The sequence below is a fragment of the Microcebus murinus genome, chromosome 18 (assembly GCF_040939455.1).
Source record: "Microcebus murinus isolate Inina chromosome 18, M.murinus_Inina_mat1.0, whole genome shotgun sequence".
Taxonomy (NCBI): domain Eukaryota; kingdom Metazoa; phylum Chordata; class Mammalia; order Primates; family Cheirogaleidae; genus Microcebus; species Microcebus murinus.
In genome coordinates, this window is record NC_134121.1 from 47,609,701 (window position 1) to 47,628,925 (window position 19,225).

At 37.0% G+C, this 19,225-nt stretch overlaps 1 protein-coding gene across 1 annotated transcript; it reads left to right on the top strand.

The window, feature by feature from the left end:
• The first annotated feature begins 217 nt into the window (after positions 1-217).
• EFCAB13 (EF-hand calcium binding domain 13) lies at positions 218-18,959 on the top strand. Its single transcript, XM_075994659.1, has 4 exons — positions 218-1,784; positions 5,313-5,428; positions 12,389-12,549; positions 18,848-18,959. The coding sequence occupies exons 1-4, from the start codon at positions 1,754-1,756 to the stop codon at positions 18,939-18,941; spliced, it is 402 nt and encodes a 133-aa protein (XP_075850774.1). The 5' UTR covers positions 218-1,753; the 3' UTR covers positions 18,942-18,959.
• The last annotated feature ends 266 nt before the right edge of the window (positions 18,960-19,225 follow it).

The following is a 19,225-nucleotide window of genomic DNA, read 5'->3' on the forward strand; positions in this document are numbered from 1 at the left end:
AATGTCAAACTCACAGAAGTGGAGAGTAGAATGGTGGTTACCAGAAGCCTGCAGGGGAAAGGGGAGAATAGAAGAGAGGGGATGGGGAGATGCTGTTCAAAGCTTACAAAGTTTTAGTTAGACAGGAGGAATGTTTTTGGCATCTATTTCATAGCATGGTAACTGTAGTTAATAATAACGTATATTTCAAAATTGCTACGAGAGTAACTTTTAAATGTCTCACCACAAAAAATAAGTGAGGTGATGGGATATGTTAATTATCTTGATTTAGTCATTTCATATTGCATACATATACGAAAACATCACATTGTACTCCAAAAATATATACAATTGTGATTTATCAATTAAATAATAATAAAAGTAACAATAAAAGTACTAAGGAATGCTTACAAGGCAGAGTTTAAGATATAAGACAAATGAGCACAGTAGTATTACTGAAGGAATTAAATACTGTAACATTTACTGAGCACTACATATACAGTTTTGAATTCTCACAACTCTGGAAGAATAAGAAAATTGAGACTCAGTGCAAGTAATGTACTTAAATGCATATAGTAAACACAAAGGAATTGAATTGGATCGATCAATCTTTAAATCTGAGCTGTTCACTGCAAGGTAGATAACGGAGAACAAAGGTTGGATTAATCCATGTGAACAAATTTACAGATACATTTATAAAGAAAAGACATCTTAAATCATGGGCCTTTAGGCGAAAATTTTTTCAAAATGCTCTTTACTTGGCATTTACAACTTTAGTTTAGCAAGCCCTAAAAGTGATAAGAGTCCACCGAACTGAATTTAAGCAACATTTTAGGGCCATATACCTGCGGAAAGCCAGGAAAAATCGCGTTGTTTTTTCTTTTGCCAACAGTAGTTCACCTGCAGGATGCACCACAAAAGGAAAGTTGATTAAAACAAACAAACAACAAAAACAAACAAAAGAACCAAAGTGTCTCTTCCAAAAGGAAGCGTTAGTATCCAGAAAGGCGGCCTGGGACTAAGTTCAGCGACGAAGTGGAACACATGGCCCTCGAGCCGCGGCCCATTATTTAGTAGAGACCAACGAGGATGGAATGTATTAGAAGAAAGGGAGGCCGAGGCAGTCAAAGGATGGATAGAGCGCGAAAACTGAAGTGGTGTCAGACCCTGGCGGGAGGGACAGCGTATGAGAGGATGAACTGGGCGGCAGGAAGAGCAGCGCGCGGGCAGGCCGGAGGGCGCAGGGCTGCTGGGAGGAAAGCGCGCGGAGAGGAGCGCCGCCACTCGGGTCCAGGGCGCGCCGTGCCGCGGCTTGGTGAGGTCACAGGCGCTTATGAGGTAGCGCGGCCCTCAGCGCTTTCGAGTTGGCGCTGAGGCGGCGTTGAGCTCAGCCGCTTCCTGCCGCCCGGGAGCCCCTCAGCGGTGGCAGCGGCAGGACCTGCGACGCCGGGCAGGGTCCCGCGCCCGCTCAGCCCTGGCTGCTCCGTGGGCGGAGCGTCGGGCTCGGTCAGGTGACCGCGGGGCGGGGCCTCGCCGCGCGGGAGCTGTGTAGCGGAGGTGCCTGAGGGGCTGGCGGCAAGTCCAGCCGGCCGGAGAGCGCTGCGGCCTCGGGCTGTGAGGGAAGGAAGGACTGCGGGAGGCTGGTAGTGGGACCCTTAGGGAACCCAGGTAGAGAGGCGAGATGAGACTTGCTGAGGAGAAGGGGAAGGAAATTGAGAGATGAGAATGCAACACGGTAGAACAAAGCAACAAAGTAGAACCGTTATGGAGCTGAATGAAGGAAGGGTCCAGAAAAGAACAGCAGGGTGAGGGGTGACTGGGACTGATTGGGCGGTCCCGCAGCGACGGTAGCTACGGTGGTCGTTCTAGAACGGGGGAGGTCGCGGTGGTTGGGACGGAAGCTTCCCTGCTCGGTCAGCACGCGGCTTAGCCATCTATTAGAGCAATTACTTTCACCTCTTGGCTACTTTACTTGTTTTCTTGTCTACTTACTTTCTTCCGAACGAAGTCGTTCACTTCCTAAGGGTTTGGAGAAGCCTCCCCAGCACAGGCACTTGGCTGAGGTGGCGGGTCACTCAGCATTAAACAAATACGGTGATGGGGTCATGACTGAAAGTTGATTAATGGCGGTAGATGTGCCGCTTCTATTAATGGACGTTTGCTGTTCACACAGCAAGGGGTAAGTGAGTGAGCTGGAAGCTTGTGAAGAAAGCGTAGTGTGAGAGGGAAGAGGACGAAGTACTTTGTGAAGGGATGTCATACGGAGTCACTTTTCAGTGAAAATGCCTTTATTTTTCTTAAACCTTCATGAAGCCGTTTCCCCTTCAGCTACTACCTTATGTCTCTTTTTCCCTTTACAGGGTAACACCTGAGAGAGCCTAGGACATTGTCTCAGTGGTTCCTCTCAAGGTTGTCGTGTCCTCCATCTTGCATAATCTAATGAGCCATTCAGTACTTACCTTTTTAAATTTTTTTCTCCCACCCCAATTCATATGTTGCAATTCAGTACTTATCTTAAGTGACCTAAAGCAGCATTACCACAGTTGATTACTCTTGTGTTTTTTTTGTTTTTTTTTTTGAGACAGAGTCTTACTCTGTTGCCCCGGCTAGAGTGCTGTGCCATCAGCCTAGCTCATAGCAACCTGAAACTCCTGGGCTCACGCGATCCTTCTGCCTCAGTCTCCCAAGTAGCTGGAACTACAGGCACATGCCACCATGCCCAGCTAATTTTTTCTATATATTTTTAGTTGTCCAGCTAAATTCTATTTTTTTTTTTTTTTTAAGTAGAGACCGGGTCTCGCTCTTGCTTAGGCTGGTCTTGAGCTCCTTGAGCTCAAACGATCCGCCTGCCTTGGCCTCCCATGATTGATTACTCACTCTTAAAGTACTTTCTTCACTTGCAATCCAGGAACCCATATTCACCTGATTTTTCTCTTCTCATTAACCACAGTGATCCTTTCAGAAAGGATTTAAGATCATGTCATCCCTCTGCTCAAAACTCTTCAACGCTTCCCACACCTTTAGAGTACCAGTGAAAGTGCTTACTATGATCTAGGGGTTCTCCATTATCTGTCTTCCTCCCTTAACCTTTCTGATCTCCTCTCCTCCTCCTTTCCCTTTTGCTTTCTCTGCTGCAGCCTCATGGGCCTTCCCACTGTTCCTTGAACATTCAGGCTACTTTTTGCCTCAGGTCCTTTATACTTATTTTTCTTTGTGGCTGTAATGTGTTCTTCCTTAAGATATTCATTGGCTTCCTACTATAATTCCTTCAGTTCTGTATTCAAAACTCTCCCTCTCCATGGCCACACATTATGTTCACTGCATCTCTCCCCCATATCACACTTCATAGTCCCTTCCCCTGTTTTACTTTTTCTTTTGTACTTATTTTAGGTAACATACAATATGTTTTACTTATTTTTCTATTTTATCATCTCTCTCCCCTACTAGAATGTAAGCTCTATGAGGTTAGATTTTTTTTTTTTAAATACATATATGTTAAATTCATGTATGGAGAGATGAATGGAAAGATGATTGGAGAAGAGGGATATAGCTCCTTCCATTTTTCTTGATTGGTCCCTGGAAATTCATAGAAACATCATGGGATGAAAGAGTTGAGAAATAATTCTTTTGTCAGAATTATGGGGAAGAGACATGTTATTTTTTTCTCTTGGCTTGGAGAGACTTATGTGGTATCTGATTCATCCAGAAAATTAAGACCTTCCAATTGTTTGGTAATCAGATCAATAAATTATGAAACAGTTATTCCTTTTAAGATTTACTTAAATCATGCCAACTCTGCTTAGTTAGCTACCTTGATGATTTAAGAACTCTTAGTGAATAGTTTAATAGGGAGGCAATTCATTTATCCTTCCCCCTTTTCCTTTCTCCCTTCATTTCTTCCCTCCCTCCTTTCTTCCTTTCCTTCTTTCATAATATTTATATACATTGTGCTTGATACTGTAAGAAATAATTTTAAGACTAAGTTACCAGTCCCAGTTTTTAGAAATTTAGGCTATAGTTGATATAAGAGCTGTACAATGAAAATTAAATAATACAAGGCAAATTATTAATACCAGTTGAATAGTAAAGACATGAACAGTGAAGGCAGTAAGTGCTATGTAAAGTAGTTTAGAGATTGAATTGATTGGAGAAGATCTAGAAGCAGTTACATAGAATGGGTTAATGGAGAGACCTGTAATGATTTCTAATATCTTCTAAGATGGGTATTTTTAACATAGTTTTATTTTTAACATATTTTGAATTCTAGGAATGTTGTACATACCACATTCAAAAGTAATTACTGTAACATATGTCAGAAATAAACACAAATGATTTTAAAGAACTGTTTCTCCATTAGACAGAATATTATCAATACTTGTAAACTTTACAATATGAAAAAGACTGATGATTACAACTAGCGATGTAATGTAATGTAATATAGCTAGTACTGTAACAAATAGCTCATCAAATGTGACTCGGATATGATTAAAAAACACTGAAAATTTTAGGAAAGGGGTGGTTATTGCATTTGCATAATGTGAAAATCTTTGGTTTTAAACCAGGCTAAAACATTTTTGTTTACAATAATGTCATTTTGAGAGGCAGTGTTGTATGATGCAGAACACAGCCGCTTGGGAGTTAGATTGCCTGAATTCAAATTCTGACTCCATTATTTGCTGGCTGTGTGACCTTGAGAAACTTGATCTCTTCAAGTCTTTATTTTTACTATCTGTAAAATAGGGAAGACAATTTCTTTAATTTTAACTTAATTTTTTGGGTAGAGACAGGGTCTTGCTGTGTTGCCCAGGCTGGTCTTGAACTCCTGGCCTCAAGTGATTCTCCTGCCTCACCCTCCCAAAGTGCTGGGATTATAGGCGTGAGCCACTGCACCTGACCGATAATGACAATTTCTTAAAGTGTGGTTGTAAGGAATAAATGAAATAATTCATGTCAAAGTGTTTATCATAATGGCTAGCAACAGTAAGCACTGAATAACATGAGTGATTACTGCTATTTTAGTAATTTGGCTTCTCAGGATTTATTTGAATAAATAAATATAATTGGATTTCTGTGCTTTGTATGCCATTTCAAACAGGATTTCTTTACTTCTCTTTATATCACAAAAGGTACAGTTAAGGAACTGGATGATCTGTGATTTATGATTTACTGACTGCTTTTTCTAGCTTTTGTCCACTTATCTGTGTTGGTGAAATTTATTAGTTATTATACCTTAAGTGGTTGTTACACTGAAGAGATAACTAGGTGAATATAATTACTTAAGTCTTCTAAACAAACATATTATATTTTCTTTCTCTTTTTTCTTATTTGGGCAGGAAATCCTTTTGTACTGTTGTTCATTCACACTTGTTCATCAAGGCCTTTGAGTCCTCAAGGGCAGAATTTACCTCTAAACAGAAAGATGGAAACTAAAGTACATTTATTCTGCCAGGTATTTATTTATAACAGTTTCTAAAGATTCCTTCTTTCTTTTTTTTTATTAGTTTACATTACCTCACATGCATAATCAGTAAGCAAATTCATAGAGTAATAAAGCTATAAGGAACCTGCCTAATAACTGAGATGACTTTTGCACTCTCTTAGTGGACATATATTGGACTCTTATCCCAGAAACCCATGTAGTACTAAGAAATCTTCTGTGGTGTATGAGGAGAGTATTTTGAGGGGTAAGGACCTGGATAATTTCTCAGGAGATTGAAAGATTTAAACTTATGTGAGAAGTTGTAGATAATGTAATTAATGATGTGGAGTCTAACCACAAGGCAATAAAAAGATATCAATTTCTCTAGCCTTCTTATCTGTGCTTCAGATTTTTATGTCCCCTTTGACTTTTTAGATTTCCCACTCCCCCTTTTTTTTTGCTAGTATTGTGTCAAATAAAACAAAATCTGTCATATGAAAACATCTGGACTTAGGAGGGACTTTATCAGAAAGAATTATTGCAAGAGAAGAAAGGGGCTATTGAAATAGAAGGAGGGGGACTGTTGCAATGCAGAAAATGCTGTCGTCATAAGATGTCTGCCAGCATCTCAAGGGTTAGGCAAAAGGGGTTTTCTTTTATAGAGAGGAGTAAACAAGACTGGAAAGAACCAGGTGTGGGAAAGTGAGATGAAAGAATAGCATGATTAGATGAGTAGATCAGAGAATATTTTAGCATGAGGCCAATCTATTTTGTTCTGATTTTCAGTGGGGATGAAACAATTTAGCTAGTCATTTATGAGGCAAAGACAATTTTGATGGTCTATGTCTGGCTTTGTCATAAGTAACAAGAGAGGGCATTCATGAGTTTTATCCTCATATGGGGAGGGATGGTTTACAGTAAGCCGTTTTTCAGAACACAAAAAGCTATGAGGATTCCTTTAACCTTCAGTTTGCTGGGAGTACAGGGCTCAGGTAAAATTCATTGTAATTGAGAGTCCTAATCTTTTAAATTTATTCTTTTGGTGGATCTGGTGCCACTATATGAGACATGTACCTATACTATAACCTAAAAAATAATTTCAGAGATTCTTGATAAATACTGAGATATGTACTTTATATCATATATATTTTAAATTTTGTTCTACCTTTTTATATCCAGTAGTTTGTTGATTTTGTGCTTATAAACTGATTTTGAAGACGAATTCTTAAAAAGTTAATATTAATATATCATACCAGTTTTTTTTCCTTAAGCTATATAATTTATACTTCACAAATGGTTTACCTTTAACCATGGGGTTTCAGAGATTCTTTTCTTTCTTTTTCTTCTGCATTAGTTTCTATATACTATTTGACTATTTACATATACCTAGCCATTGGCAACAGGTTTTTATACCCCTCTGTCTTTTAGGTTCTTTCCTTTTTCCCACCCTTGCTTTCTATTTTGGGTTGTTTAAAAAAACCTCTCTAGGAATCCTTTCATCATGTGTAATAGACATCAAGGCAGCAAATCAAAAGGCCATTTTGAAACAAGTTGTTAAAGCTGTGCCCTTACTGAAGACAAATATGTGCAAATTTTAAAAGTCACTGAAATAGTTCCATGAATTTCCATCTTACATAGAAATAGAGATTTTCTCTAAACTCCCTTGGTATTCTTCTTTATAAATTACTGTGTAATCTTCAGGGGCACCTTTGGGTTCAAGGGCTCAGGGCTTAAAAACTTATGCACGTTATGCTGGGAAAACTGGATATCCATATGTAGAAGAATGAAACTAGACCCTTTCTCCCTCCATATAAAAATGTATTAAAGACTTAAATCTAAGACCTGAAACTATGAGACTAGTAAAAGAAAACATTGGGGAAATGCTTCTTTAATAATACCCCCAAAGCACAGGTAACCAAAGTAATATTGGATAAGTGGGATCACATTAAGCTAAAAATCTTCTGCACAGCAAAGGAAACAATCAACAAAGTGAAGAATCAACCCACAGAATGGAAGAAAATATTTGCAAACTACCCATCTGACAAGGAGTTAATAACAGAATATATAAGGAGCTCTTACAACTCAATATGAAAAAAATCAAATTATCAGATTAAAAAATTAGTAAAGGATCTGATTTTTTCTATTTGAGACATTTCTCAAAAGAAGACATACAAACGGCCAACAGGTATATGAAAAAAATGTTCAACATTGTTAGTCATCAAAGAAATGCAAATCAAAATGAGATATCACCTCACTCCAGTTAAATGGCTTTTATCAAAAAGACAGGCAATAAGGAATGCTGGCAAGTGTAAGGGTGGAAGGCTCACCAGGTAATCATGTAGTGGGTGGAGAAAGAGTTCTCACACAAAGATTAGGGTATATAAAAGTAAAAAGTTTACTTATTTTTCCAAGAAAGAAAAGGAGAGAGAGAGAAAGAGAAAAGGAGGTTGTGGCCACGGCACACAGAGGAGGAAAGAAGTGCTAGGCAGCTAAGGAAAAGCTGTTTAGAGTTTTTAAAGGATAAAAATGGCTTTTTACCCCCCTCTGCTTCAGCAGACTGGTAACAGAAGTGGATGCAAAGCGGTTTCAGGTGCTCTTTATTTTTTCTCTTTTCTCTGTGAGGCCAGCTTATCTGAGTCCTTGAAATGTGTTTCTGGCAGGGGCTGAGGCAGAGAGCTGGAGTGAGGAGTTTGCAACCCAACTGTCTGTCTAGGGCTCTTCAAGGCTGAGAAAACAAAACTCTTAGAGATAACGAGTTAGGCCACAGGTATTTTAATTAAAACAAAACAAAGGGGGCCTGGTGTGGTGGCTCACACCTGTAATCCTAGCACTCTGGGAGGCACAGGCCAGAGGATCACTCAAGGTCAGGAGTTTGAAACCAGCCTGAGCAAGAGCGTGACCCTGTCTCTACTAAAAATAGAAAGAAATTAATTGGTCAACTAAAAATATATAGACAAAAAATTAGCCAGGCATGGTGGCACATGCCTGTAGTCCCAGCTACTCAGGAGTTTGAGGTTGCTGTGAGCTAGGCTGATGCCACGGTACTCTAGCCTGGGCAACAGGGTGAGACTGTCTCAAAAAAACAAAACAAAACAAAAAAACAAAAGGGAGTAGTTGTGAGTTGTCTCCAAAAATCCAAAAGGGAGTAGTTGTGAGTTTTCTCTTCCAAGGGGCAATTTTGTGCTGAGTGTATTTCTCTTACTTTCTGTTTATTTTCCTTTGTTAGATAGGTTATTAGTAAGGCCACCTTTCAGTAAGGATGTGGAGAAAGGGGAACTCTCATACACTGTTGGTAAGAATGCAAATTAGTGCAACCATTGTGGAAAACAGTACAGAAGTTCCTCAAAAACTAAAAATAGAACTACCATATGACCCAGCAAGCCTACTGCTGAGTATGTAACCAAAGGATGAGAATTTAGTATATCAAAAAGATATCTGCACTCCCATCTATATAACAACACTATTCACAGTAGCAAAGATATGGAATCAACCTAAGTGTCCATCAACAGATGAATGGATAAAGAAATTGTGGTACATATACACAATGGAATATTATATAGCCACAAAAAGGAATGAAATCCTGACATTTGAAAAAACAAGGATGGAACTGGAAAATGTGTTAAGTGAAGTAAGCCAAGCACAGAAAGACAAATCTCTCATGTTCTCACTCATATGTGGGAGTTAAACATTAAAAATAATTGATCTCATGGACACAATAAAATGACGGTTACCAGAGACTGGGAAGGGTGGCACCGGTGGGGGTTGGATAAAGTAGGGATGATTAATGGATGCAAAAATATAGTTAGATAGATATACACTACTTGATAGCACAATGAAGTGACTATAATTGACAACAAGTTAAGGTATACTTTAACTAGAAAAGTGGAATTGCAATGTTCCTAACACAAAGAAATGTTAAATGCCTGAGGTGATGGATACTCACCTAATTACCCTGATTTGATTAATTCACATTGTATGCCTTGTATCACATTGTATGCATTGTATCAAAACATCACATGTACCCTATAAAGATTTACAACTATTATATAACCATAATAATTAAAAATAAAAATTAAAAAACTACATATACACCTTTGATTTACTAGATGCAGTCCAATTATCATAAGCAAACAGCCACATTTTAAGAGAGACTATTTCCAACTTCATTTCTCTTTCTCTAAACATGTTCATTGTCACTAAACTCTAGTTGCTTTATTGGGGTATGAAGAGGTGTCTACTTAGAAGTAATATAGCTTCTTTTTCTTTTAAATAGACTTTATCTTTTGCAACAGTTTTAGGTTGAAAGCAAAATGGAGTGGAAAGTACAGAGAATTACTGTATGCCCACTGCCTTCATCCATGCACAGCTTCCCCCACTATCAACATCCTGTACCAGAGTGGTACATTTGTTACAATCGATGAACCTACATTGATACATCATTATTATCCAAAGTCCATAGTTTACGTTAGGGTTCATTTTAGGTGTATGGGTTTGGACAAATGTATAATGACATGTAGCCAACATTATATTAATAGTATCATACAGAATAGTTTTATTGCCCTAAAAATTCTCTGTAAAAATAAATAAAATAAATAGCTCTGGCTATTTCTCCCTCCTTTCAACCCCTAGCAACCACTCATCTTTTACTGTCTCCATAGTTTTTCCCTTTCCAGAATGTTATATAGTTGGAATTATATAGTATTTAGCTTTTCAGTTTGGCTTTTTTTCATTTAATATGCATTTAAAGTTCCGACATGTCTTTTAATAGCTTGATAGCTCGTGATTTTAGCACTGAATAATATTCCATTTTCTAGATGTACCACAGTTTATTCATTTACATACTGAAGGACATCTTAGTTGTTTCCAAGGTTTGACAATTATGAATAAAACTGCGATAAACATCCAAGGGTAGGTTTTTGTGTGGACATAAAGTTTCAACTCATTTGTGTAAATATCAACAAATACAATTGCTGTATTGCATGATAAGAGTATGTGTTGTTTTGTAAGAAACTGCCAAACTATCTTTCAAAGTGGCTCTACCATTTTTGCTGTCCCACCAGCAATGGTGAAAGTTCCTCTTGTTCCACATCCTTCCCAGCATTTGTTGTTAGTGTTTTGGATTGCTGCCATTCTCTTTTAAATGATTTTTTCTTATTATTTTAGATTAATGCATAATAATTGTGTATATTTATGGGGTACAATGTGATATTTTTGTCTATGTATACATTATAGAAAGAATCAGTTACATTATTAACATATCCATTGCTTCATCAACTTATTTTTTGTGGCTAAAATATAAAAACATCTATTCTTTTAGTACTTTTGAAATATACATTATTAACTGTAGCCACCAGGCAGTGCAATAGATCACTAAAACTTTTTGTCTGACTGAAACTCTGTACCCGTTGATCAACATCTTTCCTTTCCCCATCCCTCTTTGTCTATTCCTTCAAGCCTCTGGTAACCACTTTTCTAATCTCTGTTTCTATGAGATCAGTTCTATCCATGCAATTGTGAATGACAGAATTTCTGTCTTTTTAAAGACTGTGGAATATTAGATTGTAAATACATATACAAACCACGTTTTCCTTATCCATTCATCTGTTGATGGTCACTTAGGTTGCTTCCATATCTTGGCTATTATGAATAATACTGCAGTGAACATGGGAGTGCAGATATCTCTTCAACATACTGATTTTATTTCCTTTGGATATATACACAGGAGTGGGATTGCTGGATCATGTGGTAATTCTATTTTTTTTGTTGTTGTTTTTGACGAACCTCCATAATATTTTCCAAAATGGCTGTGCTAATTTACATTCCCACCAACAGTATACAAGGGTTCCTTTCCTCCCACATCCTTGCCAAATTTGTTATCTTTCATCTTTTTGATAATAGCCATTCTAACAGATATGAGGTGCTATCTTGTGGGGTTTTTTTTGGTCGTTGTTAGAGACAGAGTCTCGCTCTGTCACCCAGGCTGGGGTGCGGTGCAGTAGCACAATCATAGATCCCTGTAACCTTGAACTCCTGGGCTTAAGTGACCCTCTTGCCTCAGCCTCCCAAGTAGCTGGGACTTTAAGCTCAAGTCTAACTAATTTAAAAAAAAAATTTTTTTTTTTTGTAGACTTGGAGTCCTACCATGTTTTCCAAGTTAGTCTCAAACTCCTGGGCTCAAGCCATCTTTCTGTCTCAGCCTCCCAAAGTGCTGGAATTACAGGTGTGAGCCACTGCACCTGGACCTCATTGTGGTTTTAATTTCCATTTCCATGATGATTAGAATTGTTGAGCATTTTTTCATGTATCTGTTGGCCGTCTGTGTCTCTTGAGAAATGTATGTCCAGATCATTTGCTAATTTTTAAATCATATTATTGTTTCATTGCTGTTGTGATATTTGATTTCCTTGTATGTTTTGAATATTAACCTCTTATCAGATGTATGGTTTGCAGATATTTTCTCTTAATTTATAGGTTGTTTCTTCGCTTTCTTGTTTCCTTTGCTGTGCAGAAGCTTTTTAGTTTGATGTGATCCCATTTGTCTATTTTCGCTTTTGTTGCTTGTGATTTTAGAGTCCTGTTCAAGAAATCATTGCCCAGATGTTCAGCCTTAAGGCCACAGGTGGCCTTCTAGATCCTTAAGTGTAGTCTTTTGACTGAATCCAAATTTTACAGAACCACAGAACAAAAACAAGTGGTAAACTTTTGCAACTTGATGCCTTAAGGGCTAGATTCAATAACTGTTAGACATATTCATGAATGCTCTGCATTTTATAGCTATAATATACAAAGGAAAATTAGAGGGATTTAGAATATGTACTTAATCTGGAATAATAATGTGCTAATGAATAAAACCTTTTTCACAAAATTTCTTTGGTAGCACTATTTTAGAAAGAATATTGATCTAAAATGAATAATTTGACCCAGAAAGTCATATTTAATGTGTAAGTACAAAGAGAACATGCCTCATTGTGCCTCTTGATTATTCCACAGACAGAAGAAAATATTGACTTATCAGATGATAGCTCTAATTCTTTTGCAACTGATTTACCATCGAGAAATATTGATAGCAAGAAATACATCAAGTTTTCTAAAACAATGGAGAAGAAAATTTCACCTGAAATTAGAGGTTTGAGCCCAGAACACAAAACAATGTAAGTTAAAAACTCTGAACTTAATTTATTGAATTATATTTTTGCAGATTTAAGAGAGCCAAAGGGCTGGGTGCACTGGTTTACACCTGTAATCCTAGCACTCTGGGAGGCTGAGGCAGGAGAATCACTGGAGGTCAGTAGTTTGAAACCAGCCTGAGCAAGAGTGAGACCTGTCTGTAGTAAAAATAGGAAAAAATTAGCCATGTGTGGTGGTGCCTGACTGTAGTCCCAGCTACTTGAGAGGCTGAGGCAGAAGGATCCCTTACGCTCAGGAGTTTGAGGTTACAGTGAGCTATGGTGATACCACTGCACTCTAGCATGGGTGACAGAATGGCAGAGCAAGACTCTGTCTACAACAAAACAAAACAAACATAGAGCAAAAAATGTATTAATAGTTTATGTGTTCTCATAATGTATCACATATACAGGATCATGCATATTTGTGGCCATTCTTCCAGGAGCATAGTTTTCACTCCTAAATGGCTATTGTTAAACTTTTTCTCACTTTCTCACTTCTCTGATAGCCATGTGGAAGCCTATAAGCTATCATAAGATTCCAGTTAGAGAAGAGCAATGTGTCTGTAAGTTTATTTAAAGAGAATTTAGAAAGGAAACAGAAGGGTTCTTCCCTCTGTGCTTGGATTTGTACTTTTCATGAAATTAAGCCATTTGAATCCTTTGGCAGTTCTTTCTTATGTGCTGCATTGCCTAGTTGCCTTTCCTTAGTTACAGAAGCTCTAGCATTTCATGTGCAACTAGGAGAAATACTCAATCTGTATTTTTAATATTTATAAAATGACTAAAAAGGAAACAAAATTATCACAAAGAAGAAAGCCTCTGAGTTAAGGGCTTATTTCACTTTATCTTTCTCCAACTAAATGCTGATCTTAACCTATTGGTGAAATTGGAAATTACCTGCATTTTGTGATTGAAGAGGCACTTGAACTAAAATCTCCTCTACCTACCATAGCCTTTGTTTCCCTTTTATTTAACCTTAATATTTTATATGACAAAAGGCAAGGCAATTATTTCTAGAAGACTATGATAAAACTCGTTACCTGGAAGGAAAGGAGGTGGTGGGAGTGTCCCTTCACCTTCTTTCATGAGCATTGTTCAAAATAACAACACTTTGGGGCTGCAGTCCCCAACCCCTGGGCCAAGGACTGGTACTAGTCCATGGCCTGTTAGGAACTGGGCCACACAATAGGTGGTGAGTGGTGGGTGAGCAAGTAACCCATTGAAGCTTCATCTGGATTTACAGCTGCTCCCCATTGCTTGCATCATTGCATAATCAGCGACTGTGGCATTGTAGGAGTGCGAACCCTACCACAAATAGAGAGTCAATTGGACATTATGTGCTTCCTGATGGAAAAACACTACCACCTATATAGGGTTTTGCACCCCCCACCCCAATGTTGAATGTTTATATGATCAAGCCTCTAGAAGCCTACAACTATGTTAATATAATCAGCAAAATTCATACTGTAGAAAATCTACAAGAACTGGTAATAATAATAATAAGTGATATGAAAGGAGAACTTATGGATGAAAAGAGATTTAGAAGACATATCAACAAACTATAATTGGGGATGTTAATGAATTCTGATGTAAAGTGTTAAAAATTTTTTTGACATTTGTGAGACAACTGGAAATTAGAACACTGCCTGTATATTTGATGATATTAAGAAATTATTAATTTTTTAGTTGTCATAATGATTTTTAAAATCTCTTTTAAAGAAAAAACACCTTGTAGAGGTGTGTGTTAAAATTTTTATAGGTAAAATAATATGACACTAGAATTTATTCAAAACATAATAAGTGTGGGGATATATATATATTTTTTTTATTTTTATTTTTTTGAGACAGAGTCTCGCTTGTTGACCAGGCTAGAGTGAGTGCCGTGGCGTCAGCCTAGCTCACAGCAACCTCAATCTCCTGGGCTCAAGCAATCCTTCTGCCTCAGCCTCCCGAGTAGCTGGGACTACAGGCATGCGCCACCATGCCCGGCTAATTTTATATATATGTATTAGTTAGCCAATTAATTTCTTTCTATTTATAGTAGAGACGGGGTCTCACTCTTGCTCAGGCTGGTTTCGAACTCCTGACCTCGAGCAATCCGCCCGCTCACAGGCGTGAGCCACCGCGCCCGGCTGATATATTAATAGATGAAACGAGATTGGCCATTATTGAGGCTGGGTGATGAGTACATGGGGATATATATCATATTATTCTACTTTTGTATATGTTTGAAAATTTCCCTAACTGAAAGTTGAAAATAAGAAGAAAAATCAGAAACATTTAGGAGTTATTTCAATTTTTGTGCAATTTAGGTATGAAACATCAGTATTCCTATGTGAAAAAGAAAAGTTCTCTGATTTTTCAGGAGAAATAAATATCAAGAGAAAGAAAATTTTACAAGCACAACAGCACAGTAAAAAAACTGAGGTAACCAGCCTGAGCAAGAGCGAGACCTCATCTCTACTATAAATAGAAAGAAATTGGCCAACTAATATATATAGAAAAAATTAGCCGGGCATGGTGGCACATGCCTGTAGTCCCAGCTACTCGGGAGGCTGAGGCAGGAGGATCGCTTGAGCCCAGGAGTTTGAGGTTGCTGTGAGCTAGGCTGACGCCATGGCACTCACTCTAGCCTGGGCAACAAAGTGAGACTCCGTCTCAAAAAAAAAACAAACAAACAAAAAACTGAGGTAAATAAAGTTTTGGAAATTTTTCTTTCACCTCAAGAGTTGTCCTTAGCCCCCAAACATTCCCTTACATTTACTCTAAGTTTTGAAAGGATACAATCTTACATATTACTACTATTTCTTTCTCCTTCTCCTCCTCTTCTACTCCTCTTCTTCATTCTCCTTCTCCTTTAAAAAAAAATAGAACAAGGAATTCTTTCAGAAGATTATGAAATTTTTACCGTTCTTTCTCTATTTAACCAGTACATATATATTTTACTGTGTTCTCTGTTAGCATTTCTGCTGTTTAAACAATGATCCTAGGTGTCCCTTTGTTTGCAGCAGCATAACTCCAATCACTGCCTCCGTCTTCACATGGGTCTTCCCATGGTCTTCCTCTCTGTATCTGTATCTCATCTTTCTCTTCCTATTTTTTTATTTTTATTTTATTTATTTATTTATTTTGAGACAGAGTCTCACTCTGTTGCCCAGGCTAGAGTGCCATGACGTCAGCCTAGCTCAGAGCAACTTCAAATTCCTGGGCTCAAGCAATTCTCCTGCCTCAGCCTCCCGAGTAGCTGAGACTACAGGCATGTGCCACCATGCCTGGCTAATTATATATATATATATATTACACACACACACACTATATATATATATATATATATATATATATATATATATATATATATATATTTTAGTTGTCCAGCTAATTTCTTTTTGTTTTTTTAGTGGAGGTGGGGTCTTGCTCTTGCTCAGGCTGGTTTCCATCTCCTGAACTCAAAGGATCCGCCTGCCTCGGCCCCCAGAGTGCTAGGATTACAGGCTCTTCCTATTTTTTTATAAGCACATCTGTCATTGCATATCTCATCTCAAGATCTTAACTTTATTACATCTGGAGATACTTTTTCTCCAAATAAGATCACTCTCACGGGTTCTAGAGGGTAGGACATGGACATATCTTTTTGTGGAGCCACCATTAAACCTACTACATTCACTATGATATACTTAGATGCATATTTCTTTTTATTTTTCTGTCTTATTATTTGTTGTGCTTCCTGAATCTGAGATGCATGCCTTTCTTCAATTCTGAAAAAGTCTAATCCATTATTTTTTAGAATATTTTCTCTCCCTTAATCTTTTTGCTATCCCTCTGGATCTTCTATTAGATGTATATTAGATCTTATCATTCTATTCTCTATATTCTTTAACATTACTTCATATTTTTCATATATTTTTCTCTATATATTTTGTTCTTGGTAATTTCTCCCCATCTAATTTCTAGTTCACTTATTCTTTATCTAGCTGTATCTAATCTAAAGTTTAACCTGTCCTTTGAGATTTTAATTTCTGTGACTATATTTTTTACTTCTAGAAGTTTTATTTGGTGGCTCTTGAAATATGCCTGATGTCTTGTTCTTTGCTCCATATTCCATAGTTGTTTCAAGATTAGTATCCAGTAGATGAAGTTCTTGGGGGAATCTAAATCTTGTGTTTGTGGTTTTATCTGATTCTCACTGAAGTTAACATGTGTCCTTGGGTGTTTTATATGTTTTGTACATCCTTTCATATGTAGTTGATTTATATTTGTGGGAATCTCATGATGAAACTGTCCTCCTCGAAGATAATCTTTTTAAGGAGAATTTATATTTGCTTCTGCCATGCACTTCAGAAGTCTTAAAAGATCTGAGATCACTTTAAATGAATTTTTTGGTTTCTATTTTCCTAACCCATATATTTAGTATAGATTTGAATTCTAAAGTTATATGTGTGTAGAGTTATGGTTATTACTAATCAGGAGAAGTAGGCTTTCTTCCTTTCTCTCTTTTTTTAATTCTAGCCAGGAGCTGAGACTGAGACACATTTTACTCTTATATTTTTACTGGGGTATAAGTTTTTTTTCTTAGCTCACTCTTGTTGAGAACATTGCCTTTTGAAGATTTTGGCTCTATGCAGGATCTCAGTACCAATTCCTATCAATCTTATGTGACTTGAGAGTCTTCTTTCTACACTCTGCATGGTTATTAAAACTCAAGGCTCATGTAAAATTGAAGATACCTATAATTAGAGTTCTCATTTTCTAAATGGTACTTTTCTATCCTAGCTGCTTTCCTTTTTTGATTTATGTTTATATATGCAGTGTTAAGTGGATAATTTACTAAATCATAAGGATAATTTAATACAAAGTTAGCTGTATCATTTGAGTAACTGTGTTGGATTTCCACATTATTTTGCATATATAGTCAAAGCCTGTGTATGTTGCCTAGTCTTGTGGCTGAGTCATCTTGTTCTTACCATACTATGGGTTTTTCTTGATTTATAAAATCCCTTACTATATATTGACAAGATATTAATTAGGATGTGATTAGTTGCCTACTTAAGAAAAGCATGGCTTTGTATTGTTTATTTAAAATTTTAGTATATACAAAATGTAATTTAATTACAGAAAGCAATTTTACATCAGAAACATAACTGAGGAGCTGAGGTATGATTAATTATCTTTTAAGAGGTTTATTATCCAAGAATACTGAATTACCAGTGTGATCTCAGGCACCAATATACTTTCATTTGGCTGTAGGTTGTCTCTACCTCTCTGAAGCTGTCAAAGGAGAAGATGACTAGGAAAGAAAACTCTTTATGTAATTTACCAAATCATTACAGCATTCATAAGACTTTACCACCCGTTTGTCATCTTCCTCAAATATTTGGTATTTAAATCATTGTATTCTATTCCTTGAATGTTGGGTTCAGACTTGGGGTTTTTATTTCCAGAGTTATTTATCCCTTCCACATAAAAAATGCCAAATAGTTTGTGCAAACCAAGAGACTATGCTCTTAGAAAGGATATTGTAGAGATAAAAGCACTGTATGTGAAATTCTAAGACTTAGATTTGAGTCCTGATTGATCTCACATGATAGCATAGACTCTTTTTTTTTTTTTCGGCATATGATGGGGGTACAGATTTTAAGGTTTCAATAAATGCCCTTTCCCCCCTCCCTCCACAAGTCTGAGTCTCCAGCATGACCGTCCCCCAGATGGTGCACATCTCACTCATTATGTATGTATATACCCACCCGATAGCATAGATTCTTGTAAAATTTATTTTACATCTCTGAGCTTCGCTTTCCACATCTGTACAAGAATTGTGTACTAGGTGGACCCTTAAGATTTCTTCCAACACTAACATTATATGATTTCAGTTATTTACATGTTATAGTATCAGATGAATCATCTTTTCCAGGCATTTTTACTGATGGGTGATGAAATCTATGATTCTTTGGTTGATTAAAGATGTTCTTATTTGCCTTATTATAATAACTTTCTTAAAATTTTTCTGTGACTTGGATTATGAATAGGAAAAATTGGACCATAGCCAAATGATAGTGGGTCATGGATACTGTTTATTGACTAGGGTAAATTATGCCTGATGGAGAAATATATCATCTGAAAGAAATAAGATGGAAATTCTGAGATGAAAAATATGGAATTCCTCATTCAGTTCTTCAAGAAATGTTCTTAAAAATCTCAGGCTATTGATAGGTTTGCTAGTATTTTTAAATGGGATTTTGTATATATATTTTTGTTGCTTATAATGTGGCTGTTTCTTTGACAGGAATAAAGAAATGCTTTCTAACCTCTACCTGACATTATATGAAGACGTACCCTATGGACACTTAGAAGAAATAAGTGGTAATAAGAGGTTCTAGAATTTCTTGAATAAATTTCCTGATTATGTGCTTTTTAGGAATTGTTTCAGCAGTTAGTGCCTTTTCTACTCCTAGTAGGTAAGGTATCAGCTGATATTACATGCTATGGCGAGTGCTGCAGGCTGAGGAAGAAAAAGCAGATAGTTTAATCCATAAATATCCTTTGTTGTATTGGTAAATAAGCAAAATATAATATATATGCTTATTCTAGTTCGAATGTACTTTTTGGAAAAATGTCTGGGTATTACATACAATGGATAAATTAGTAAGCTCTGGAGTCACTG